This window comes from Crocodylus siamensis, chromosome 11 (genome assembly GCF_052110815.1).
Source record: "Crocodylus siamensis isolate JL-2025a chromosome 11, ASM5211081v1, whole genome shotgun sequence".
NCBI lineage: Eukaryota > Metazoa > Chordata > Crocodylia > Crocodylidae > Crocodylus > Crocodylus siamensis.
Window position 1 is genome coordinate 1518444 of NC_143405.1, and position 27421 is coordinate 1545864.

At 41.2% G+C, this 27421-nt stretch overlaps 1 protein-coding gene across 6 annotated transcripts in view; it reads right to left on the reverse strand.

The window, feature by feature from the left end:
• Positions 1-2115: 2115 nt before the first annotated feature.
• SCAI (suppressor of cancer cell invasion) overlaps positions 2116-27421 on the reverse strand; it is a 75681-nt gene continuing 50375 nt past the window's right edge. For 2 of the 6 annotated variants that reach the window (XM_090021602.1, XM_090021604.1), the window contains 10 exons: positions 25240-25392; positions 24472-24573; positions 23517-23618; positions 22583-22661; positions 20308-20407; positions 17746-17827; positions 13581-13653; positions 11750-11923; positions 11428-11528; positions 2116-10333 (listed from right to left, as the gene is read on the reverse strand). In XM_090021602.1, the coding sequence (XP_089877728.1) occupies positions 10184-10333; positions 11428-11528; positions 11750-11923; positions 13581-13653; positions 17746-17827; positions 20308-20407; positions 22583-22661; positions 23517-23618; positions 24472-24573; positions 25240-25392 (1116 nt within the window). In that variant the 3' untranslated portion in view covers positions 2116-10183. The remainder of the gene's footprint in view (positions 10334-11427; positions 11529-11749; positions 11924-13580; positions 13654-17745; positions 17828-20307; positions 20408-22582; positions 22662-23516; positions 23619-24471; positions 24574-25239; positions 25393-27421) is intronic. The other 4 variants (XR_016438454.1, XM_090021603.1, XR_016438456.1 and 1 more) reach the window with 4 other exon arrangements.

The following is a 27421-nucleotide window of genomic DNA, read 5'->3' on the forward strand; positions in this document are numbered from 1 at the left end:
TGAGAGGCTCTCTCTGTCTTCCTGATTCACTGCTTAAGGCTCACCCTAGCTGAACTTTTTTTTCTGCCAGAACTGTCAGACCCACTGTGTAAGTAGTAACTGTGAGTAGAAAGAGTTAAGGTTAAAGACTCTTTTGTGTTGCTGTTGTCAATGAAAGTATTTCCCCATGTGAACTGAGTTAGGTTCTGTAAAGAACTATGAGGTCTGTCTGCAGCCAGGATTGGAAACCTTGTGCAGCTGCCCCAAAGACAACAGATTTGCTCTGTGTGGTCTTCAAAAGCAAGGATGCAAGGTGAAAACTCTTAGAGTGTGAGTGTTTTCCGCGATAAGTGTTGACCAAGGCTGAGACTAAAGAAATGTTCTTGAACCTTGTGCCTCAACGTAGAAATTCCCTTGTGTGAATTGGGAGTATGAATGGAGAAATATGAGCCGCTGACCAGGTCTGAAACTAAGGTTGGGTTCAGCCGACCCAAGACTGTCCGGAAGGGCAGTTTTGAATGCAAGGAGGCCCAACCAGAACCTCGTGACCCAGTGGACAGGTTTACCCTTTCCCCACCCTCATAATGAGCCGTGTCTAACTGTGAGTAACTGCATTGTGTGCCGTTATTGCTGTGGAGTCTTGTCTTTGGACGTTAGCCACAGCACCTCTGTGCCGCTAGCAAATCTCACAACCTGACTGGACACCCTGAATAAGCCATTCCTGTATGAAAGACCTGCGTGAACTGAGTTTAAAGATATGGGGAGCGGATAGTCTAAAGACATACCGGCTCTGTCAAAAGGGATTCCAGCACTGTACATGTATACACACTATGGCCATAAAAGTTGTAAGTTTCTAGACAAATGGAATTGGTATACCAGAGATGATTTTAGCCGGCAGTTTCCCCTGAAGGGAACATTTGATTCAAGTAAAATTGTTCATCTCTGCAGAGACCTTGAGTTAAGAGGTAGTAATATACCAGACTCAGTGGGACACATTTTTTGATTGGTATGAAGAAGCTTTCAAAAGACGTCAAGAATCTCAAGTTTCTTCCACAAGTGTCTGCAGCTTGTGCATTCTCAGTGTGGTCAGAACCACCTGAGAAGGCGCAGCAAAAATGCATCTTGCTAAATTTCAAGTTTCCGATTCAAAGGATGGGGAAGTTCCTGTTCCTCACAGAAACAAAAAATAAAAAACCTAACAAAATGTATTTTACCTCAACTTCCTTTCAGTCAGCTCAACTGTTTTAGCATAACTTGTTTTAAAGAGTCAACTCATGGAAAGAGTCATTCCTGATGGAAATTTCATCTTGAATGGGTAAGTCTGGAAAAATATGAACAACCAAAAGGAAGTCCTATTATGTAATCTTCACTAGACAGCTACTACCAGCTCTGCTTATATCATCAGACAAGTTTTGAAACCCCATGTCCACAAGCTAGAAAAGGACACAATCACCAATAGCAAGTCTGACACACAAACAACATTAATACAAACTATAAAGGAAACAACTGGTACTCTAAAAGCTGGACTACGTATGAGCTGTCAATCAAGATTAACTTCCCTTCCATTATCAAAAGTACTAGAAAGAACATCATCACCCAGCACCAGGAGTAACACAGCACCAACGTGTGTCAATACGCAGTAGCAAATAATTAAGCAAATATGTTTATTTTATATTGGTAATACACATAATTTATGAGTGGATTTCAGATACAAAAATCATGTACAATAGTTCACAACTGATGAGTGTAGCCACATTCTGGGAGAACATTTATCAATGTGAAATGTCATCAACACTCCAACATCAAAAACAAACATTTTCATATTTTTGTCATTGGAAGCAACATAAACATTGTTACAATAGTTCGTTCCCTTGATGCTATGTCAGCTCTATGCAGAATCACAGTGTTAACTTGGAAACTGCTTAGTGGAGTAAAGTCGTCCCAGCAGCAGCAAGCAAAGGGATGGTGTATAAAGAACCACAATGCATTTGATGGCCATTAGGCATTGAATACCCACCATTATCTTGCTGGGTTATCTTCCATCAAACCCAACATGGTTTCACACAGTGTTGCACTAACTACAACATGAAGTATTAGTATTAGACTCAAAGCTGAGAAGAGAGATTAGATGGAGTGAAAAAATAAGAAAAACGTCCATGGTTGAGGTTATGGCTTAAGTAATTTAGATGCATTAAAAGACAGACAACAGCTTATACAGTATTGCACAAGACAGACATAAGATTTCCACATCAACTGTGCGAACCGGTTTTTAGGTGTCACATTTCTTGGTAGGTCTTTGCAGAAAGATGTCCTTTTTGATGTACTGTAAAACCAAAAGGTGGCCTGAGATTTCCTCAGCAGTAGAAAGGCCGCATACCACACCGGTCAGATCAAGATAAGTTTCTCTTCAGTATATATATATCTATATTTATTTATTATTTTGTTTTAAAAACTCAAGTTATAACAGACAAACTGGCGACAAGACATTGTTATGTAACAAAGGTAAACAGTGGCTTTGTTGAACCATCACAGAGGTTTGTTACCAAACAGCATCATCACATGCACTATAGACTAGCAGCACTTGGAACAGGATAGGTACATGTAAAACTTGTGCTTCCATCTCTTCAGGAGAGGGCTCCTATTAGAAATATAGCTGTATATTTCCCTACAAATGGCATCACAGTTCAACAACATTTCAGTTACATACAAGCATTTGCCACAGTTTATTAAAATTCCTTTCATACCACTAAAAAGGCAAGTTATTTATTTATTTATGACCTCCAAATAACACATTAAAAACAAGAATGTTACTTTCTAACAACAATACAAGGCTAGAAAAAGATTTACATAGTTATTAGTCTCTGTGGGGAAGGGTCAGAGACCAGGTGCAGACATGCTTGTTCCACACTTGGCTGATTTCAGGTTTCATTAGGATTGTAAGAAATGGTGAGTAAATGGTTACTCACTAGAATTAAAGGACTCCATCCAGCTAGGATGTGCTAAGGAGCCCAAATACATCAGAGATCTACATACTTATAGCCCTTCCTGACCTACAGTTGCTGCTGCTGCTGCTGCCTGATTAAAAAGCTTGTTTTATATACCATGTAAACTAGTGGATCGAGCCATTTATGTTGGGTGGCATAGTCATTCTGGTTGCATGCCATTTTCATTTACAGAAGCTTAAGTATGCCTTGCACCTTCATTATACAACATACCTTACAACTAAACAACTAAGAATTGAGAACAGCCATAAAAGAGATAACTCCTAAGGTTTTTATACAGCAAAAACAAGAGAAAAATCTGGAGAGCTAGTGGTTCATTAACAACCGGCCAGCTGACAGAAGCAAAAGCATACTAGAAATCTGCTTTGCAAAATGGCACAGATGAAGGCTTGAAACTGATCATGGATGCAGTAAGCAGGCCTGCATACTACTTAATTCTAATTACTAATAAGAATCATGGTGGAAACTAACATTATTAAATTCTCACTTTAATCTTAGCTCTTTTTTATTCCTGAAATGTTCAGTGGTAACACAAAAAACATACTTCTTTCCTCCCAAGGACACCAAAATTGCAGAATATTTTCTGGCAATTACATAGTTTTGGTGATTTACAGATGCCTTGAAGAAAAGTCCATTTGCTTCAAAAAGTTCATCTATATATCTCTATCTTAATTAAAATATCTGTTTTTACCAAAATATGATATACAGGCACATGGCTGTAAAATAACTTTAAACCAATTCAATATAAAATTACTTTTGGTGATAAATAATCAGATTTCCAAACAGAGGCAGAAAGCTCTCCTTTCCTCCAAGGATGGGCTGCCAGAGGCACAGATCCTCTTTCTGGGTTTCTTAGATTTTGCCTTCTTCCAACCCCATCTCTTCTACTTATTACTTGGGGAGCCTAGGGGAGGGGCAGGAGAAGGTAGAGGCACGTTTGTGCTTTTGTGTGTATTAGGCAGTGCCCTGCTCCTGGAGAGGGGAGAGGGGGGGGGGGGTGGCGGGGTGGGGGGGGGAGAAAAATAATTTCACCATTTTCACTGAGAAGTGGTAATGAAAGAGGCTGGAAGAAATCTGCAAAGCAGATGGGGTCCCTTCTTTTTGTAAGCAAATATTAGGGGAGCAAGTAACATGGTCTGAACAGGAAATTCAAAACAGCCTTTCTGCAGTTTCAACTTGTATGGAAGGTTTCATTAGCCCTGCAGGAATATGTGCAGGGGAACAACCTAATTAGATCTGAAAACTGTCAGTGCCTTACTTGAAGAGTAGCATTGGAAATCAGCTGCTCAAGTCTCAAAGCATGAACTGAAGCAAGAATATCCGAGTAAAAGCACTTACACATCTGGGCAACTGAGTTCACAGCAAGAATAAGTCAAGAAGGAGAGGAGAGATTTATTCCTTCACTCTTCTGAAACACCATTTAGAAATTCAGAAGTCTTCAGCAGGTTCTCTCAGCAACTGGGAAGAGAAGTGGTTTGGAGAAAAAGAAATAGCTAAATGGAAGGCAGGGTCTTCTCAGGAGAAAATAGCTGAACGGTGATGGCAACTGGCTTATTCTAAAAGCAAGCAAGTCAATCTAAAGATATACTTTTCACAGTTCCCTCCCACATTCAAACATCCAATATCCAGAGCCCCTGCACTGGATCTTCATAGATGGATCTAATATTCCTCTACAAAGTTATTCAGAAATGTGGGTGATCTTAGTTACTTGCATGATTCCCACTTGGGGTATTTCTTTCCCAATCTGCCATAGAAGCATCCTTATCCACAGATCAGCACTGCTCCAGTCCAGGTGCAGCTCTTAGCTATCTACAGACCTTTCCCCATCAGATTGCCAATATTTTTCGTATGAGTGCAGCTTCCCTTGACACAACAACTCAAGGAGCTGTTATATCAATAGCTATTGATCAACCAGTATTTAGAACAACTATGTTGCCTACTCCTGCCTGTTCTGCATTAAAGCTCTGACTGTTACTACCAGCAGTGAGGTGTGATGCTGAAAAAGATTATTAAAAGAGTCTAGTGAATGTTTGTAGGAGAAGCCTTAAAAAGAGAACAGGTATTTCAGAAACATTATTTTAAAGAAGGAGCTGACTTCAAAAGATGGTAGATTTGAACTGTTTTCTTCCTCAAAATAAATAGCTCTGGATTCTTCTTCATCTTTCATATGCCATTTTAGGATTACAACATTCATAGATTAATATCCAAATTTGATAACCATTCAATTGATTTCAGGGGTCACTGCATGGATTGATTTTAGACCGCCTTTAAGTGATCTAATTGGACAATTGTTCCCACTTGTTGCACAGTCTGGGAGAAGAAAAATCGCACTGCCGTTGCAACCCTGACTCTCTTTGATTCTCCATTTATGGAGTAGGATTCACATACAGGCTTTCTTCCCATCTTTACAAAGGCAGTTTTACCAGAGTTTATAAAAGTAAGAGCTCCAAAGATGAATGTGTGTTCCTCTGAATCCTAAATCCCCATACTCTCATACTTTCTTTGACACTTGGAGAGAGGTCCTGGTACTCTCTCTAAGAATTTCTTAGCATGCTTAGCTGAGAAAGTGGCTGCTATCTACCAAAGATTATTATTCCAAAGTCTGTCAGGTCAAACAGTTTTGAGACTTGCTCAGCATTCATTCCAGCCTAGTTTGTCCAATTGTCACACGTCTCCGATTCTGATGGAACAGAGAGCATTAGTATCTGCTGCACAAGAAGCCCTTTTTTATCCAGAGAGTGGTTATAAAGTACAACCAAAGGAAGATCCACAGCTCTGTTTTTCATTGCTAATCCAAGATGCCAAGGGAAAGAAGAGCAGTAAGTGTTAACCTTGGCCAGATGGTTTAAAGCTTAAATGGTACAGGAGTACAGGGCAAGAGAGATGCCACAAATGACAATAAAAGTGTATTTGATCAGGCCCGCTATATTACCATGAGCAGAAGGCAGGACCTATGGCAGAAGTCTGCCAAGCAGGCACTTAGTCAGGTTTGCATATTTCCCTCTGTCATTCATGACCTTGACCTACCTATTGGTTTTAATTCAAGTCCCCTCTACTGTTGTAAGGAAAACACTCATTTTTGAGTGTTCAGGCTCTCATTTTTGGGTGCCTGAAATCAAATACCCATTTGTATCTGAAAATAGGGGCTCCACTCCCCCTCCAGATCTTTCTATCACTGCTACCCACTTCTAAACTGAGGATTGCTGAATATGAAACCAATGGAGAAACACTTTTCTGATATGTACAAACCTGCTGTGTACACAGAGAATGGTATTTACAGACATATACATATGCATATAGTACATACACATGTTGATGAGGACTTAGTACAAAGTGGAAAGAGAATTCTAATCCTCTGGTCTTGAATACTGCTGATTTTGTTGGAAAAAATGAGAGATCCCTTTTGATCTTGTCTGTAACAGATATGGGGTATTATTTTATGTATTTATATTTTTACAAATACAATCCTCGGAGAGACAAAAGAAGTGAAGCTCATGTCTTGAAAATCCCCGTTTTCAAGTTTCACTAACAGCAAATATTTTGAACAAAGTAATCACATGACAGAATAGTCAGGAAGAGAACAAGGTCTTCTTTACAAGCACATTATTGATTTTCTGGATTCAGTCAGTGGTACTAACATGTTTGGATCTTGATCCAAGCTTCAAGTTCTCTTGTTTTCTTCACAAGCCTCTTCTACCACTTCTGTATGGGTGCTCCCATCTGACCAGACCCATAACAGACTCCAGCTAAATGGGGCATTAAGACCAACTTTATCACACTGTTTGACAGTACAGAGATAGGCTTAGGAATCGGACAGATGCACCATATGCAAAGACTCTACCTTTCATCCTGGCTGAGCAGGAGACAAGTTTGTCCTGCCAGGGCTTCTCCAGTCAGCTTCCAAGACATTTCACATGAGTTCACAAGGACACAAATGGGGCATTCCCAAAGGTCCAGAAGAGCATGCTTTTCTCAGATACAAGGAAGTGAACGGGACAAGAGTGAGTTTCTCCCCCAGTTAACTTAGAAACATGAGGGACAGAGCAGCATGGATGCTGCTCGTCATTGTCCTGCAACTATGAAGATCTTCCTACTTCTACAGTTTCCCTAGCATATGTCCCAGGACAAAGCATGCTCCATGGAAGTTATAATGAAAGAAATAACAGCATTAACTGTTAAACCATCCTGAGCTGTAGCAATTGGGACCTCCTGCACTTTGAGGAGGGTAGATTATCACTGCAGCAAGAAATATGGGTTCATTTCACAATGTTACTGTCCCCTCAGTGAAAACTGGAATATTTGAATTTATAAAAGAAAAGCCCCTGATGACTAGATGAGGCCTCCTATACCTAGTTTCAGCTGCAAACAATTTCACAGAACCAAATATGAGCCCCTGAAAATAGAGGATTACCATGGGAATACAGCCACAACCTTAACTACAGCATCCTGAATGATGCTTCTAGAACACCCTCCTGGAATGCATCCCGATTGGCGTCTGTGTGTATATATAATTTTTGTATATACAACTTGTATTATCGCTCATCTTCCTATATACAAATATTTACACCCACATACATATTTACAAGCACACCCAACCAGTGGGTCTGTGCATCCTGTACATACACACACAAACGCCTTGTATATACACAGTCATTAAAATAATCTCATCTCAGCTAAAGATGGGTGGGTGACAGAGAACCACAATCCAAGAGAAGAGAACTGCAGACGAAGCAGAGGCAGCCCGGTCACCACTCACAGTCTGCTCATAGGAAGAAACATTTTTGTTCCTAGTATTCACCTGAACTTTTGGTACTCAGACATGAATGACTGATGGCACTGGCCAGGGCCTAAGACAGTGCAAGCAAAGGTGGCACAAGCTTCCTGCCTGCAACAGCCCTGGCTGTTCTGCACTGTACTCCTCCCCGAGCCCCAAGCCAGTAGAAGGAGACCGAACCCAGCCTGCAACACTCTCCACCCCTTATAGTCCAGCCTCTCTTGAACAGAAGGTCACAGTACTATGCAACAGTCCTGTGATAAGGCCCACTGGGGCTGGCATCAAATTAATGAAGCTGCTTTTCTTTTAAAAACTGCAATATTTGACTGGACTCCTGAGTCATGGGGCTAATTAAATTCCTTCCCCACCCCTTTCACTGTTCCAGTATCAGAAAGGAACAGAGACCAAAATCTTTTCTTAACGGCCTGGAACGCTCCATGTTGCTAACTCATACGGTCATGATCCACTGTGCTTGCTCTACTGCGGTTAAATTAATATGGTACTTGGAACACCCTAATGGACTTAATTCAGACAGCAGAGCCATGCACAATAACAAAAGCTAGAAGGCAGCCTTTCCAATACCAGCCAGATTATACCCATACAGAAGCAGCATGACTTCAGTTTGATTTGTTAATATTATTCCAGATGTCAATTCGGTCCATTTGAAAAATTATTTTGTAATTTTTTATAAAATTATGCTTCTTTTCTACAAGGACAACCCTGCCCTGGATTTAAAAGCATGAACAACACCTTCTGAGCAGCATCAATATTCTCAGAAAGTGCACTTCACTTTTATATTTTTATAGAAGCCAAACGTTGAAACACCAGTATCTGCTAGCCTTCAGCTTGGTTTTGGGAAGAGTTGTATTTTCTGCTGTTGCTAACCCAAGTGAAGGCTGTCTGAAATCTGGGGTGACAATAATTATTAGGCTGGACATATGAAACATTTACTTCAATGCTCCTCAGCGCTCTCTCCTCTCTGCTCCAGGCTGCCTCTCTGTCAGCAAGTGCAAGAGCTCCTGCAGCCATTGTGAACTCCAGAGGCATTTGTCCAGCCAGCAACAAACTCCCGCTTTCTCAGCAAACACATTCACACAGATCATAACCATCTTTCGCTGTACCCAAAATGGAGACTTCATGAGACCCTGCTGAGAGATGTTATGTTCAAGCAAAAATATCTGATTAAAAGGGTCCCAACTGAGGCTGGAGAACCTATAAACCAAGCCCTGCTAGCTGTTATCATGTACCTCTCACTCCTCAGCCAGTCTGCCCTTCCAAGAGCATCTCCAGACCAGGGAAGTGGGGGAGCATGATGGAAGAATAGGTATTTGCTACATGTAGGACCGCAGTGCTTTGTAACAGAACTTACTTTTGTTAACCATAACAACAACAAAAATCAAACAAAACAAAACAGGGCTTTTGGGGTCAAAAAGATGCATGAAGAGAACATCTCATGGTTACAAGTAGGTAACTGCACCAGTTCTGTGAGGCTTCTGGCCAAGTGTTTGTTGGGGAGGGCTGGTACTCAGTACTGCTACGGGACACACTTTAAATTCCCAGGTACCAGAAATGCTGGTCCCGTTAGCTTCTTCATTCATGTGAGAAAAGGATGGGGAATCCTGGTGATTTCAGAAGAGCTGTCAATAAGCAAAAAAGGAGTAACACATTGTCCTCCCATGACAGAAAAGTGGTGGGCTCTGACCTCAGACATGGTGGGGGAGGGGGAAGGTCCAGCTTTATTCAATGCACATCAGCCTGCTATCCTACACCCAAAGCAGGCAGAATGGGATATGCATCCCTGGCCAGCAGCGCTGTGCAGTGCAAGATTTAAGTGACAAATTTACAAGGAACACTAGATTGCAGGGGAGTCCTTGACAACATTACTTCAACCCTGCTGCTCCAACTGCATTCTAACATTTCTGTCCAATTATTCACCTAAGAATGAAAAATATATATTTATTATGAAGGACTCTTATTGCTATTGTTGGTTTGCACTGTATGGTTCAAACTTTATCATTTCAAATCCAAACTCTTTGAGGAGAAAATATTGTTTTTTTCCCTATTTTTTTCCTATCCAATTTTTTAAAATTGTATAAAAATAAAAGATTTTCCACAAATGTGGGCTAAAAGTGACCAATAATACTTATACTTAGGATCATCTGTTGGAGATGTGGTTAATTTCAGCCACAAAACAAAAATAAAACTCCAGGGATTCCTTAGGTTAACATTTAAAAGACATGAAAACATTTGTTTATAAAATTGACCCCATACAGAATGGAACAGCCAAGCTAACAGCTGGTTTTTTTAATAATGGTCTTAAATTTAAAAATAAAAATCAAGTAATTCCTTTTCTGGATTTTCACATTAGAAAACTGCACCATTCAAAAACTGTGGCTAGGGAAACCCCATTGCAATAAGAAAGTTTCTTTTAATAGTCATCGAGGGTGTTTTCCAGGAACACATTTCTAACATCCAGTATGGAAGCCAACTCCAAAATGTGTTTTTGGAGGTGAGGGTTCTCCACTGTTTCGTCTCTTGGCAACTGGGGATAAGATTCTGGATAATTTCGAGTTTCCTGCTAGACAAAAAGAAAACAAAAACAGTATATTTACTCTTTATAATATTTACAACAAAAGTACACAACTCAAAAGACCAAACTCATTTAAAAATATGCCGATTTGTATAAATAGGCCACACAAAAGACAGGATTTCACTGGAAGTAATGAAAGTGCTTTTCAGAGCATTTTCCCTTGACACAAGGTCATATCCTAATTTGCAAAGCTGCAGGGAAGCTCAAGCCTTACTGGTCATGGTGGCGATACATAGGTTCAGTAACTTAAGACGGCTGGGCGTGTTCCATTTTTATTGTACATTCATGGAAACCATGAGGAAAAGGGAAATTTGACACACACGCACACACATGCTAAAATAGACTGCTGAGATATTTTACTTTCTGTACATCTACTTTTTCAGGTTTTCTATAATGCCTGAACACTAAGTAGGCAAGCTAGATCTGGATGCCTACACCCACAGTGTGCGTAAAGGTGTAAGCCCAGAAGCAAACTTCATTTGTGACACTTCTCAACAGCAGGGAAAACACTTTCCTGCCCTCTAACTGTTTGTTCTCCTTCCAAAAGCTCCTTCAGATCCCACAAATTCCAAGAGACTTCTCAGTCAAAGACCACTTTCTCCCAACTTTCTATGGTTCTGTTAATTTTTGACAAATCATTCTCTCTACTTTTTGCACAGTTCAGCTACCATTCAAAACCTGTGCACAATTTATAATGCTTTATAAAATAATGTGTGTGGTCAGTATTAGACAGCATTTCCTTCAGAAATGGTGCAGTTAAAAGGGATCAGAATTAAAAGATTTCATGCTTTCCACATAATCAGAAGACAGATGCAACATACTGTTAAAATCAGGTCTAAGCATTAATACAGGAAGGCTTTATCACCAGTAAGAATTAAGAACATTACCCAATACATACTCCATATACATATTGGTGAATACTGTTCTGAGAATTTCAGGAGCCCTTCAGACTGGTAATAGTGCCATCTGTGACCACAAGAACTACAGAAGAGACCTTTTTATCCCCAGCCTGTGCAATTCTCTGTGAAAACAGCATATGCTAAGTGAATTGTTCTCATGAAGGGATCACTTTCCCTGCATACCCGGAAAATTTTGTGCATCCTCATGGTGGCAGAGCAGAAGATGAATCTTGTTAGAAGTAAGCGAAGAAATTCATCCCCAAAAAACTGAAGGAAAGCCTGATCTGCAGAAAGGAAGAAGGTAACACTTAAAGAAAACTTGATAAAGAACAGCATTAAGGCAAGAAACCTTTGAGGAAACACATGGAATAGCTGTGCATTTCTCACTCAGTCTGCATTATCCTTTACACAAGTTGAGGAATACAAAAAACAATTAAAAGAAAAATCAGCTTGGGTTGTCTATTGAGCTGTCGGTTGTAGAAGATGTAGATCTTTCAGGACATACCTATGGAGCGGGAATGAGTCAGCAGCTGGGCAATATCCCGGTTGATTTTTCTAAGGTAATCTTGACACTTCTCCCACAATCCTCTGCGCATGCTTGATAATCCAGAGACAAATAGGAATGCCATTAAAGGATTGTTCAGAAAGAGGGTGAAGAGGCTACCCCGCTGAGACTGATCTAAAAGCCAATAATAAATAACAACATGATGCATTTGGCATGTCAAACAGAAGAGCTGCCCTTGCTGCAGAACAAAATCCTGAACCCATCACTCATTCATCTGTTACAGAGACTTGAACTCGCTGCACTGTCTAATAATGTTTTCCCTGCCCTTATGATGGGTTAAATCACATGCATTATCAGGAAAACAGCAGTTCAGGATCGTAGCATATATGTGCACAAGCCAGGTGCAGAAGAGACTGCATCGGTGCTTATGTTTTTCCAAATCTGTGAACAGTTTTACTGCAATTTGTGTTATCACAGAATATAAAATGTGTTTATGAAGTCATAACTGACCAAACTGTCTCAAAATACTTCCCTATTTTAGGTTTTAATAGAAGCATTACTGGACAAGGGTATACAAGATGTCTGTATAGATGAACAAATAACACTTGAGACATAGGGTCTCCAACCCAAAATCTACATAAGCGTCCCCCTTCTATTCATCCTCTCCTTAATTCTGAAGAAATCTACTCCTTTTCCTGGCAGGGCTTCTGGCTTTTATTTAAGAATTTTTTAAGACAAGAAAGCAGAGATAAAAGTTAATGTGGAATCTCCTTAGGACTCTGGTCACAGTGTGTCAGTTTATGTACATTAAAATTAGGGCCTCTGCTGGAGACACTCACTGTTTTAAAAGGTAAGTTCTATTGTTGATTAGAATATCTGTTGAATTAAATAGTTTCACTTGAACAATTCTTAATTTCTAAAAAAAAGCTTCATTTAAATAGAACTTACCTTAAAGCAATTGTAGTCTCCAGCTTCCCATGCATTCACTTGATGAACACCATTCTTGTGCCACAAACTATGTCAGCAGACTGGACTTCATGCTCAGAAGTAGCAGTAAAATGACAGCCCTGACCAAGATACCCCAGAACCATTTACAGTTATTGGCATTGTGAAGTTTTTATAAAGGTAAATATGATTAGAGCAATTAATTGCTGCAAACTTCTTTTAAGCTCTGACAAGTGAATCTCCTGAACACACTGGAGTCCACACTGCATCCTCCATTCCTAACAGAAGAGGCAGATGGCAAATCAGTCCTGGGTCATTTTTAACCTAGAAGATTTCAGAAGTGTTCTGGTCCATGAGCTGTCCCTACAGGAATCATTGCATCTTCTCTGTAATATGTAAATCTAACATTTTTTTGTTAAGCAACCCTCAAAATGCAGCAACAGGTGTCACAGAGACTGCAGACTGGTTATAAAGTCCTGGTCTCGGGACTGTGGCTAGGACAGGGAGTAGGTAGTGTAATCCTAGCAACATTTCTATTGTAGTGAAACTTTTCTCAAGTGCTAGTCATAGAAGAAATGAACTACAAGACCAGCACCAGGACATTTCCACCTTGCTGCATCTGAGGAGATATTACATGCTGGTGCTGATCAGACAGTCTCCTGCCAATCATGCCACGTTAAAGAAGTCATTCACTGTGAACTTCAAGTAAATTCTGGGCATGCCAGACTGGTCCAGCAATATTCACCCCAGCTGGGATCATCACATAAAGAAAAAGTCTTCCAAAAGCAGACAAGTTTCCATATAGCATCCATCAGCTCCAAAAATTATGCAGACAGACAGACAAACAAGTGATACAACTGAAAGCTGCTAAAGAACACCTTCATACCTTGTAATGCTTTGGGATATGCTGTTGGAGAAAGCAAGCACACCAGTGGTTGTCCAAATAAATTTGTGAAGTTCTGCAATAGAAAATAATTAAAACATCCTTAGGTCAGAACCCCAATCTGTTTAACTGATACAGTTAAGGCTACTAATTGAGGTAGGTAAGCATACCAGAAAAATGGAGCCACTAAGGCTAACATTCAATTCTTCATATACCACAGCCCAACAGAAAAAAAACAAATTTTAAAAAAAATGTTAAATTCTCTCACCCCCAACAACCGGCACAAGTTTCACAGAAAGAGGGCTTCTACAGATAACCTATTAACCCACTAGAATAATGGAATTACTTAAAAATTATATTCTATGATATGAAGTAGAAGCCGTTTATTTTTAGACACAAAAGCAAGTTACCTTCTTTGTCCCTAGCTCAATAATTCAATGTCCCTAGCTCGATTGTTCAATTAAAGTAACTGCAATTTTCTTTTGTTTAACAAGCAATAGGACTGTTCCTACTAGAACAAGAGAGCCAGAGGGAGTTTGGTTTTAAAATAAACAAAGCCTGTTATTGGAAAACTTATTCTTACTGAAATATCTTATTTTCCTTCAGTACTAGTATAAATGCACCAAACTGCACAAGAAAGCCAGCAGACAGCACTACTATACCAAAGGAAGAGTCCTTCTGGTCTAGCACATAGCGCAGGTCCAAAACAGGAAAAAGGTTCTTCAATTAACTATTAGAGCCTGTCCTCATGCCCTAAGCTAGTAATACTACCAGAACTGAAGAGCTGTGAAGTCAGAAAGGACAGACTAATTCATCTGTACACCTCTAATGCATGTATTCACATCGTGCAACAGGGGTCAGATGAATGCAATTCAGTCCCTTTAGATCAGATTTTATACTCCTAAAGTACAAATTATGAATTTTAGTTACAGGTCATGGAGAATCATCAATGGGCTGAAAAATTAAATGGTTATGCAGCTGGGCTCTGTTTTCACCCAATTCGAACAGATTTCCATTCCTTCCATTGTGCTTTATTTCAATTAGTTTCATTAAAACAATTAATTCTAAACTTGTTAAAATACTGAAAATGGTGGCCTGGTCTAATCAAAGTAATGCATTTTGTATGCATAACAAAATGCTGATTAGGCTTGAAAGCTCTGTTCCAAGAAGTGATCCAGGAAGATTTATGGGCTAAATATTATAGGTCTAGTCTCCAGTCAAAAACCATTACTGCACAGACAATAGCTGTAAGCCAAACTACTAATTGATAATACTGAACACTATAGGGAGAATTTTAAATGCTAGCAGGTGTCTCTGCAACCATTACTATTCTGGCCCATTAGGAACAGAATAATCCCAGAACTGCTACTGGCACCAAGGGGTTTGAACATTCCTGCAGCACAACTGTTTAGCATTAGGAAACTGTCACAGCTGGGGTTAAATATTGCAGGTGACCTGGTTAAAAATCAGAACAAATGTTTTTACACTCCACTGCTGAAAATAACAATTTACTGAAGCAATGCCAAGAACCACCTTCTGAAGGCCCTAGTAGTACAGTATTAATCCTTTTAAGATGTCCAAGACCACTCTAGACTATGAGCATTTTAAAACAGCTCAAGTTCAAAACTTTTTGCTGCTTTGAACTGAAGATGTCAAACATGGCCATTAAGCACTGCAACGGAAGGAGATCACCGTCATGCTGAGGGGTACAAGAATGACATTCTCTGCACTAAAACAGAAGGAGAGAGCACAAATACTTAAATGCAGAACCATTAAACCTTTAATGGCATCGCAACAGCAGCAGCAGCAGCTCCAAGGGTAAAACCACTCCAAGAGCTTGAAAGCCAGGCTGCCTGAAATTGCAGAGAAGTCTGAATAGACAAACACAGCTTGCAGTTATGTATTTAGCTGAAGGTGGAAGATAAAGGATGAGACTCTATAACAAAGTGCAGCTGGTCTGACAAATTTGCAAGTCACTTCCTGGCAGGGCTCCCTTTCTGTCATCACCATTTAAAGTGCTCAGGAGGAAAGAAAGAAAGAAAGAATGCACACAAGAGTGGAAAGCAGCTCTTAGGAGAAGGGCTGTGAGGCGTTTGTTAATGCCAAAACTGCTAGCAGTTCCATTTGAATATCAGATTAGCTACTGTTCTATCATAAAGAATTGGAATAGCAGCATAAGATGGAATAAGCATTGGCTCCTAGTTTTCACACGCTTGCACAAACCCTTTGCTTGCACTGATGCGCTCTGCCTCTGAAGCATTTCATTTTCACTAGACTCACCCCACATTGTTTCAACACTTTTGCCGTATTAGGCAACCAAGCACACACAGAACAGACTTACATGTAAGGTCTGGAAGACCCTGTGACTGAGCACTACAGTATTTACTTCTAGTTGAACATGCTACACCCACACGTGAATGGTAACAGATTTCCTAAAAGTACCTTAAGGCTGAAAAAACACTTTTGTAAACAGACGCCTGTACCTGCCTCCCCAATTTCTTAACATCAGAAGAGTTCCTAGAAGCCATTTCCAGAACCTGATCAAGAAACAATACCAAGGACTACCAAAGCAGTTATTTCACCCATGCTCATGAACCAAGATGGGCTGTTTCATGAGCTTGGGGGGGGAACAAACAAGGGACTGGGTAACTGGTATCAAGGTTTGGCTTATAGCAAAAAATAACTGGGGAGGGGGGAAGGAGAAGGGAAGGAGAGAGCCAGGCTGAGATTAGAGTCATTGCTCTTTTCACTGCATGGAAATTTTAGGCATAGTTTGGACCAGATTAAAGTATTTGATTTATTTTTAGCTAAACTTAAAACAGCTTTCTACTGAAAGCACTGCTCATGCACTGGACTCTTGGATTCCTTTGGGACTTGTGCCTGTGAGACACCCGCCTGCCCAAAGAGACCACGCATGTGAACAAAACTGTCTAATAATGCCTTCTCTCAGAACATGCCTGATTCACATATTCCTCATTTCCTACTGCAGTAGCTGAAAGAATAGCTCTGTGGTTAAACTGGAAAAAGAGTCAAGAAATTCAGAGTTATTTCAGAGTCTGCCACAATCTTCCCGCATGGCTGTGGACAAGTCATGAAAGCTCCCGGCATCTGCATTTCCCTCTCTGTAAACTGGGGTAATACTAACAAACCCAATGAAGTTAAATTTACTGGCATTTGAGAAGTTATTCTAAATGGCACAAAAAGGAACTAGGCAAAAGGCAACACTTTGTTATGACTTTTAGGGCAGAGGGTCCTCAAATTGATACACACATCTTGAATCATATGATCACTGTTGTGCTTATTCTTAGCCAATGCATGCCTCTGAAAAAGCAACACAGAGGACAGACCATGAGCTCATCTGGCCACTAGACGTCCCTACTGTTCCTCAGAAATACAGTCTCAAATATTCATTTGTTGGATTGCCAATAAAAGAGCTGCAAAAGGAAGACATCAGGAAGTGAAAGTTTCCCGTACCTAGCACATATTTTAACAGCCCATTCACTACTGAAATAATATCAATGTCATCTCAATGTACTTGGTTGCTTTGGAATTAATCAAATTTACTTTCATGTTACCTGAATTGCAAATTACCAATGTTGATTTGGCATGAAACAATTCTACCCTGACTGTTTCCACAGCATCCAGTCAGAAGCGATTTTGTTCCTAGCTGGTATAAGCACTAGAAGATGCTGAATGTATATTTTATGTTTATGGTGTATTTTTGCCTGAATTTACTGCTGTTATTTTCTCTTGTTCAAGTTATTTTTCAGATGTATACAATTAACAACACAAAGCTCTGTGGGTTAACTTGTCTGTGTCAAGTAAAGCAGATCAGTGAAGAATGGCTCAAGTGATGATAGCAGATTAAGTAACCACCAGCCAAAAAGAGAAACTTGTCTTTGGCATATAACAAAAATAAACCTCCCACCAGAGACCTTGGAAATCTTTAACTGTTTTTTCCTCCAGAAGGATTTATTACTTTCCAATGAGCAGCTGTTCACATGCTTCTCCCTCTTGTTCCTATTGATAGGATCAGATCCTGACTAGCATGCAAAACCTCAAAAGACTAAATACAAAAGCGCTTAAAAATAACCTGATAAAAAGAATAAGCTATCTAGGAGTTGACACTGTATCCTGCTGTACATGCAGCTGCTTTCCAAAGCCTTACCTTATAGGCGACACTGTTTGAAGAGTCCACAATGATAAAGAGGGGCTTTCTTGTGAAAGGGTAGAGATCACCAGGGTGAAGGCTGGAAAGAGAAAGAGACACTTCACAGAGCACTAGAATTTCTGTGAAGCTGCAATGGGGACACACAACTTCTAGTCATATGACTGCCCACATCAAGAGAGGGAAAGCAGAAGAAAACAACAAAGCCCAATAGTCCAAGTCAGAGACTAGGCCAGAAGGGACCAATGCAATCGCTAGTCTGAGCCTGCATGCAGCAGGGACCATAGGTTTCTCCTGCATTAATTCCTGTTGGAACTACAGCCTATTAGAAAAATGTCCCATCCTGATACCAAGTTTTCCAGCAATGGAGAACCCACTGCAACCCTTGGTGAGTTGTTCAGAGGGTTAAACTGCCCTTTGATGTTAACATTTTGTACTTTATTTTTAAGCTGAATTTCAAGCCCTTCAACTTACAGTGATATAGTAGTTTTTCATTATATTCGTACATGCTAAACCAAAGAGCCCATCATCAAGGTTTTGTTTCTAAACACATGGTTACAAACTGATCACGTTATCACTTAGCTTTCTAAAATAAGCTAAGGAAACTGAGTTTCTCTAATTTCTCCACTACAGCTTAGGTTTTTCTATGCTTTAAAACATTCTCACTTGCTTTTCTTCAACATCCTTCTTGAACTGCAGACACCAGACTGGGACGTAACATTCTAGGAATGGTCACACTTGTGTCACATACAGACTAACATGTTCATATTCCTTCAGGATTCCCATGATTTTACATTCCAGGATCATATTAGCATAGGTGTCTTTTGCAGTGAGAATAATATCCCAAAATTAAAAACAATTAGGGGTTTTAACAAATGGGTATAAAACACCTGAACACCACACAAAAGTTCCAGGATGGGTCAGTACAAACCAACATCCTCTTCTCTAGCCTTTCTGGAAAGTGGGTAAGGGCATGTGCACTGTACACCCACCACTGCTTTCTCACATACGACCCTCCACATATGCTTCATCAGTTCATAATTATCATGCTGTCTAGCAGAGGTTCAAGTGGACTTACTCCCTAAGTGTTAAGAAAGAGAGCCAGGGCTCCAGCTATTGACAAGACTTCCATGATTTCAGGCAATGATGCCAAACAATCTGTATGATCTTAACATGGATATTTCCTGAAATGCTTAAAAATGCTCCAGTGGAGTCCTCAGACAGTGCTGAATGTACTTCTCCATGCTCCCCTACCTTAGCATCTCAGTTCACTGGGCAGAACAGCTGTTAGTGCCATCTCTGCTTGGCCCGAAAGGATGGGGTACCACGGGAAACTAAGGGTGCCTGTAGCTGTGCAGGGAGGATGCTCTGATGTGCTGTAATTAATCAATTAATCAAGTCTGCTAGAGAATGCTAACTAGCACACTCCAGCAGCCTCCGTGTCTCTTGTATCAGTGGCCCTGTGCTTCAACATGGTGGTGGGAGGGTGCTTTAACTAAAGCTTGTTTGATGAGCTTCAGTTAAGGTGCTCCACTGCCATTTTGAAGTGCAGGGATGCTGATAATTAAAGTGCATGCAGCATCTTGTGTAAGAGCAGCTCTCAGAGCTGCTCTTAAAGTATCCTCCCCTTACACCCTTGGAGCACACATAAGAACACCCCAAAAGTCCTCTCCCTTCCACTGACCCCACGCAGGGGCAGTGTGGAAGAGATGGGGAGCCAATGGCCAAGTGCTCTGGTGGGGAGTACTAAGACAGACTGCTACTCCTGCACACTGGAAATGGAAGGAGCAGACAAGAGGATCACGGAGCACTTGCACTCAGAGCTGACAGACACCCATGTGCCCACTTTCAAATGACTGCTAGCATTCAAGTCTAACTCACTTGTGCCCACCCATGGCCTCCAACAATGGAAAACTCGGAAGGAAGTGGAGGGAGGATTAGGGACATACTACATCCATTTATTTATGTTTAACCTTAAGCTGAGCTGGAGACCTGAAGTTTTGAAACAGAGGGTCCAAAAGCTATATTCCTCAAGCAAAATATAGCAATGTTATTACCATCACACTATATGTTATAACCATCACACTACATCCAATAGCTGTATGTGCTCAAGATGGCATGTGCTGCACAAGTGGCCCCACTCAGTACTGAAGGCAGAGGTCTATCTCCTACTCTTACTTTTGCTAGAATGCAGGTGGAGTTGACAGTGAATGCAGACTGACAGAAGCAGAGATGAAAGTACACTGAAACTTCCTCAGCCTGACTAAGGGTTTTTGAACCCGAAAGCTTGCTTAAAATTTTTTTTCCAACTATTTAAGTTGGTCTAATAAAAGATATCAGAATCACCCAAAGATCCTTGTCTGCTCTTACTTTCTGCCACCCCATCCCCCAACCCCTAGTTCATACAGGAAACCCACACATCTCTGAAGTTTTGTAACAAGTATTTGTTAAACAACATAACCCACTTTTTTCAAGAAAAGAGCCCAGTCGGTTTTGATGCCTTTTTCCCCGTGAAAGAGAGAAAGCATGCCTCTTCTGCTTGCTGAGATTATGAAAACTTACCAGTGCATCTCCTTGTAAGACTGGTTTCGCTTGTGGATTGCATCCCCATTTATAATGTCTCTGTTACTGTTTGTAAGAACACCACCAAAATCATATGGACCTACAAATGGCAAAGAAACATCAAGATCAGCTGACATAGCACAACTGAGAGCTACCGATATTGTTGGACAAAAGTAAGTGAATTTGAACTATTATGGTTTGGGAATAAAAGGATCATGGAACGCTTGCAATTTGCTAGCCATGCAATTGAAGTTGTAGCCATTTTAGTCATTTCAGTGTCTATCAACTGCTTTGGTAATGCAATATGCTCCAGAGCTTATACTTTATTCAGTCTTTAAAACAGAGTATAAAGGAGACCAAAGACAAATATATTGTACCCTGTTAAGACTTTGTAATAAAAGGGTTTCATCTGGAGGCATCTCCAGGGACACTTTATACAAGCAAGTTAATACTGTATTTATATTACTACATGAATCAATGTATTCCAGAATCAGAATCTGGCCTTCAGATAATTAAGATCAACCAGTTTCAAAACCTGAGCCTTTCCCAGGCTGCCATAAACACCAATGTCTACAATCAGCGCACTGCAAGGAGCAGCAAGAGGGGAGCAGAGAAACTCTGGAAAGCTTGTACATGAAGACAGTTTATTTTCAGTGCTTCAAAGTTCCCATTGTTATTAGTGCAATGCCAGACACATGGTAACGGTCATTCTTGAGATTTCTGTTTCTGAAATTCTGTATTTTTCAAAGCTACATTAGGACTAGACAGCCCAAGTTTTGCAAACTCAGTGGAATATTTGCTAAGTGAGTATATCTGGGCTAACTTCTTAACTGGCCAACGAACAGCAGATAGAAAAATAAAAAACAAAATCTGATTGCCACAAAAATGCCAAGGGTTCTTACAAAAGTGTGCAAGACCCCAGCAAGTTCTTCACCCTGGTCTGGGCAATCAACCCTCTTTAACACTGACAGGGGGATAACACAGGTACTGCATCTTCCTTATCCTGCTACGCATCTACGTAACTGGATTTTAACATAACTAAATACAGAAAAAACCCTTCCTTCAAAATGGAGAAGTCATCAATCATCTTCAAGGGGAGCTTTAGGGTGGAGAATCAGGAACAGAGCGCAAGTTCATTCAGTACTGTTACAGGGTCTTCTCTGTGACTATAGAGCCAAAACCAGAACATGGAGTTCAGTGTTACAACCTGCAGTTGCTCTTTAATACGGAGCATAACACACAGGGAGTGCTAACCTTGCAATCCACATTCCTTATTTGAAAAGTGTAACCACTAGCCCATGTGTTTCATGCACCTCTTGGGAACAGGAAGCAATGACTACGTGGTTCTTTGCAAGACACATTGGGGGCCTCTATCATAACCCAGGAAGCTAGAACAAGACACGTGGTGGATAAAATGCAGGCTCTAAAGGATAGAACATAGCTGAGAGACCAGAATACACTGGATTATAGCCCAGTGAAAAAAATGTTAAAAGCAATTTAAAAAAATCCTTGCCACAACAGAAAGGCAGCAACGATTTAAAAAAAAAAAAAAAACATTTTGAAAGTCCTACTCATGCATGGAGGATGGAACAGGCATGCATCATATAAAGGAATGCGAGTCTCCAACAGACGAGGTGCATACAATGTTTAGGATGCTTGAAAGAATTTCTTCTTTTAAAGTTTATTATATAAATGTAACCAAATCATTTAATTGCAGTTACCCCACTTGGCCAAACTTAGGTTTTTAGATTGCAGCTGTATTTTCTGCTGGGATGGATGGAAAGGGAAGATGAGGTGAGGGGAGTTGTCAAAATCATGACAAGGGCTTGAACTGTCACATCAACAAACGTGCAAATACAACAACCTTTGCAGAGACTTTCAGCCATTTTGCCACCATTCGCCTGACCCGCTACCTTCATTGTACTCATCAAGAATTGACAAATGCCATTTTAACTAACTGTATCAAGTTAACTGTACGCAAAATGACCAATTGAGCCAGCAATGTCTTCAATATTGATGAATTTATAAACAACTCCGATGCATTAAAATCTTGGACATGTCCTCAGAAAAGGTTTCAGGTCAGTGTATGCTAATTAAATCCATGGAATTAGCTGCTCTCTAACATCCAAAGAAAAGCTAGTATTGTAACACAGATGGACACATGAAATTGGACTTGTCCTCTGGAAAGTTGCGTGACACCTTTTTCGGTCACTTGCCCTGGAATAGAAAGAGAATTCAAGCCCTGTTCATGACAGGGAGCATTCCTTTATTATACCTTCACTATCCGAACGACCTGAGGGGAACACTCCTGTAGCAGACAAGTAAATCAGCAGCACGCTGTTTGCGGGCAGCTCCTGAAATTCAAGGAGGGGGGGGAAAAGGGGGAGCAGGAAGGAGATGCATATATTTATTGTAATAGGTCACAGATATTCTGCTTCAGCCTGATAAAATCATTGCCATTTCAAGGCGCGTGCCCCCCTGCCTCTGGCTCCTTTTCATGTTTCTATATTATACAGAACCCATACTGCAGGTGTGCAGGCTCTTTGAAATGTGAGTTTTAAAGTCTGACTGGCACATCAGGTTCAGGAGCTGTAAGAGTGCATCAGTTTCCCCGCAACCCTCTGGATACCTAAAAAGGCCCTGAGCCTTCCCAAAAAAGTAGAACCCAGAAAAGATCATGTCCCTCTAGAAAAAAGGGATTTCTCAACTGTTCCAGGATCCTAAAAGTTGTTCTTTGCTCTTTAACAAAACAAAACAGGGCCAGACTGATTTGCAGCAAACCCATGATGCTGGATCCTGCACAGGTCTGAGAAAGAGCTGCAGGCACGCTAATGTTCAGCCTTTCTATTGCTTGTCTGCTCAGGGGCACCAATACCAATGACCTTTGCCCACTGGAGAACGGACTGGGTCTCCAGGCACCCACACCACCACAGACACACAGAAGGTATCATTTTAGGCTCATCAACTGTGACAACTGTTTCTGTACAGAGGAAGCATATTCTGTTTTTAGCAACTAAACCTCCAGGCTGCTGATGGTGCAGTCATAGTTAAATATATACTGGGCCCTACAACTGTGTTAAACAGAAACCAGCCATCATATTTAGGACATATAAAATGGGAATTCTTGTCTCAATTATTTTTTTATTTAGTAAGATGTTCCATTCTGGAGATTATTTCAACATGTGGTAACTACATCAAGTTTTACAAACCTTAAATGATGCTGCTAGAAATGTATACAGCTGGCTGAAGGTTGGTTTATACAGCAAGTACTTATGGGGATTTTCCCGCCTGGCTGGTTTCTCAGTTGATTCCTATTAAAACAAACAAAAATCACATGCTATATAAAGCTAAGGTGGCTTCATAAACATCTTTAACTTCAATTTTCCATTTATCAGAATATTTCACCTTCAACACGTTTCCCCCACACATAGTCTGTCCATGTTTCATTCACTACTGTGAAGGAAAATGAGACAAATGAACCTCGTGTCAGAAGATGTTAGTCTACAAGCTAACCCCCAGTTCAATTTATAGTCCAAGATAAAAGCAAGATACAGGTGACTTTTACACAGCAAGGTGAGCAAATTCACTCTCCCATTCAGTTGGTTCTTAATACCTTATGAAAGCTCTTTGGCCATATTCATAAAGATGCTCCCTACAAACAGCACAAGCTAGCTCTGGTACTACTTTCCTTGCTTTGTACTTTACTCCTCTGAAAGAGAAATATTTTCTTCCGTTGTAATCACCTAAGACAATTTGCCTGCGCTGTGGATGTGGAAGAAACATAAAAGGCTGAACGTTTCCTCTTGATCTAAAAATAACAAAATCTGCCGTAGGTTAGTCTAGAATAGATATTTAATAGCTATGACCCAAGCAAGAGGGACAATGCAAGAGTCCACTTAGCTAGCGGGAAAGGAAGGGGTTTGAGGACAACAAACAAAATTTACTTTTTTATTTACCATCTAGAAATACTTGTAACTGAAGCTTCCACATGTAACTGAAAAGCTAACACCCATGTAAAGTCTAGAGTTTAAAACGTTCTGTATCAGGACAAGAGTTCTGACAGCATACCTACCCTGCTCTGCACACAGGGACAGGGCAGAGAGATTACAGACTGAAATGAACTGAGTTCTGCTGCCAAGTTTGCAGTTGAGAAATGAAACTCACCTGCATTCCAGGTTTATTCATCTGTGAAGCCAAGTTCATCGGTTCCCTTTCAAGTGCTTGAAGCATTCGAAACATATCAATTGTTAACTCACTGAACTTGACCTGCAAGAGAAACACTGCCATCACTAACACTTTTTGCCTGCCACAGAAAACAGTTATTAGATTTATCAGAAATTATCTGGGCAAGATCTTTGAGCTGCATATTGAAGAGAGTAAATGAAGGACTATATGATGTCTGAAATGCACCACTGAGTACCTAGAAGAGGTACAGGTGAGAGGAGAAGGCCACCTGACCAAAATTTTCCCAATTCTCCTTGGAAAGACACATATCCATTTAATTAGATATTGGACTGAGAATTTCATTAGGATCAATGCAATAGATGAGACTCTCTCCAAACAACTTTTTACAAAAATCCTGCCTCTTGCTTGTTCTGAACACGTTCAAAGCTTGAGACAGTAGAAGAGATTGTTCTTTAATGAATATGCGTGGTTAAAACAACCACAGAAAAACAAACACATGCGACAAACGTAGTTGGCTCGTATCAGAACAACTCTTTACAGCTGTCACTTAATTTTTGCCAAACTCTCAGCTTATCTAGTTTCCCTCTTATCCCTGCTGAAAGATTTTATTAATTTCCACTGAGCTCTCTAATTTCCTTTAACAAAATTAGAAAAAACAAAATGAACAAAAACCCAAATACAAAACTCAATCTCCTCCGATTCAAATTGAAGACAGACATATAAACAGCCCTTTGTAATTGCTTGTACCTGGTTATTGCAATTCCCAATAATTAGTGCATCTGCAAGAGCAAGCTGTCCCACAATCATTCCTTGTTCCAGCAACGGAGCCCCTGTTTCAGACAGTCTGTTGGAAGTGATTACGATGGTATTGTCATCATTCAGAACCATCACAGGGTCTGCCTGGAAAGACAATCAACTCACAGCATGAATTTTAAGGAGACCTACAGGGTCCACAACTGGAGACCAGAAGGAGCTCTATGGCCTGTCACTTAGAACAGAGATATCTTGTAGCTGAAGCAAAGCTGTGAAAAGGAATTTATTTAATAAGACCATAAGAACTACCATTTATTGGGTAATACCATAGGTCCATCTTGCCCAGGACCCTGTGTCATATAGTGGCAGAGTGTGGATTTCATAGATTTCATAGACATCAGGGCTGGAAGAGACCTCGGGAGATCATCGAGTCCAGCCCCCTGCCCAAAGGGCAGGAAGTCAGCTGGGGTCATAGGATCCCAGCAAGATAAGCATCCAATTTACTCTTGAAGGTGTTCAATGTAGGTGCTTGAACCACCTCCGCTGGCAGACTGTTCCAGACCTTGGGGGCTCGGACAGTAAAGAAATTCTTCCTTATGTCCAGCCTGAAACGGTCTTGCAGGAGTTTGTGACCATTCGACCTCGTCATCCCTTGGGGCACTCTGGTGAACAAACATTCCCCCAGATCCTGGTGGTCACCCCTGATAAACTTATAGATTCATAGATTCATAGATGCTAGGGTCGGAAGGGACCTCAATAGATCATCGAGTCCAACCCCCTGCATAAGCAGGAAAGAGTGCTGGGCCTACATTACCCCAGCTAGATACACATCTAGCCTTCGCTTGAAGACCCCCAGGGTAGGGGAGAGCACCACCTCCCTTGGGAGCCCATTCCAGACCTTGGCCACTTGAACTGTGAAGAAGTTCCTCCTAATATCCAATCTAAATCTGCTCTCTTCTAGCTTGTGGCCATTATTTCTTGTAGGTGAATAAATACTCACCAATTCCCTTCTGTGCCCCCCTGATGAACTTATAGGCAGCCACCAGGTCGCTTCTCTTGCGGAGGCTGAAAAGGTCCAGTTTCTCTAGTCTCTCCTCGTAGGGCTTGGCCTGAAGGCCCTTAACCATACGAGTGGCCCTTCTCTGGACCCTCTCCAGATTATCCGCATCCTTCGTGAAGTGCGGCGCCCAGAATTGCACGCAGTACTCCAGCTGCGGTCTGACCAGCGCCCGATAGAGGGGAAGTATCACCTCCTTGGACCTATTTGTCATGCATCTGCTGATGCACGATAAAGTGCCATTGGCTTTTCTGATGGTTTCGTCACACTGCCGACTCATGTTCATCTTGGAGTCCACTAGGACTCCAAGATCCCTTTCCACTTCCGTGCCACCCAGCAGGTCATTTCCTAGGCTGTAGGTGTGCTGGACATTTTTCCTCCCTAGATGCAGCACTTTGCATTTCTCCTTGTTGAACTGCATTCTGTTGTTTTCTGCCCACTTGTCTAACCTGTCCAGGTCTGCTTGCAGCTGCTCCCTGCCCTCCGGGGTGTCCACTTCGCCCCATAGCTTAGTGTCATCTGCAAACTTGGACAGAGTACATTTCACTCCCTCATCCAAGTCGCTGATGAAGACATTAAAGAGTATCGGTCCAAGGACCGAGCCCTGCGGGACCCCACTGCCCACACCCCTCCAGGTCGAAACCGACCCCTCCACCACGACTCTCTGGGTGCGACCCTCCAGCCAATTCTCCACCCACCGGACTGTGCAGTCATCCAAGTCACAGCCCCTTAACTTGTTCACCAGTATGGGGTGGGATACCGTATCAAAGGCCTTCCTGAAGTCCAAGTATACGACATCCACCCCTCCTCCTGCATCGAGGCGTTTTGTAACCTGGTCATAAAAAGAGACTAGATTGGTCAGGCACGATCTGCCTGCCACGAACCCATGCTGGTTTCCCCTCAGCATAACTTGCCCTGCCGGGCTCTCACAAATGTGAGCCTTTGAAAAAATTATCAAGACTTTGCCAAGGATGGAGGTGAGACTAACTGGCCTATAGTTGCCCGGGTCCTCCTTCCTCCCCTTCTTGAAAATGGGAACCACATTGGCCCTTTTCCAGTCCTCCAGGACTTGACCCGTGCGCCACGAGCATTCAAATATTCCCGCCAGTGGCTCTGCAA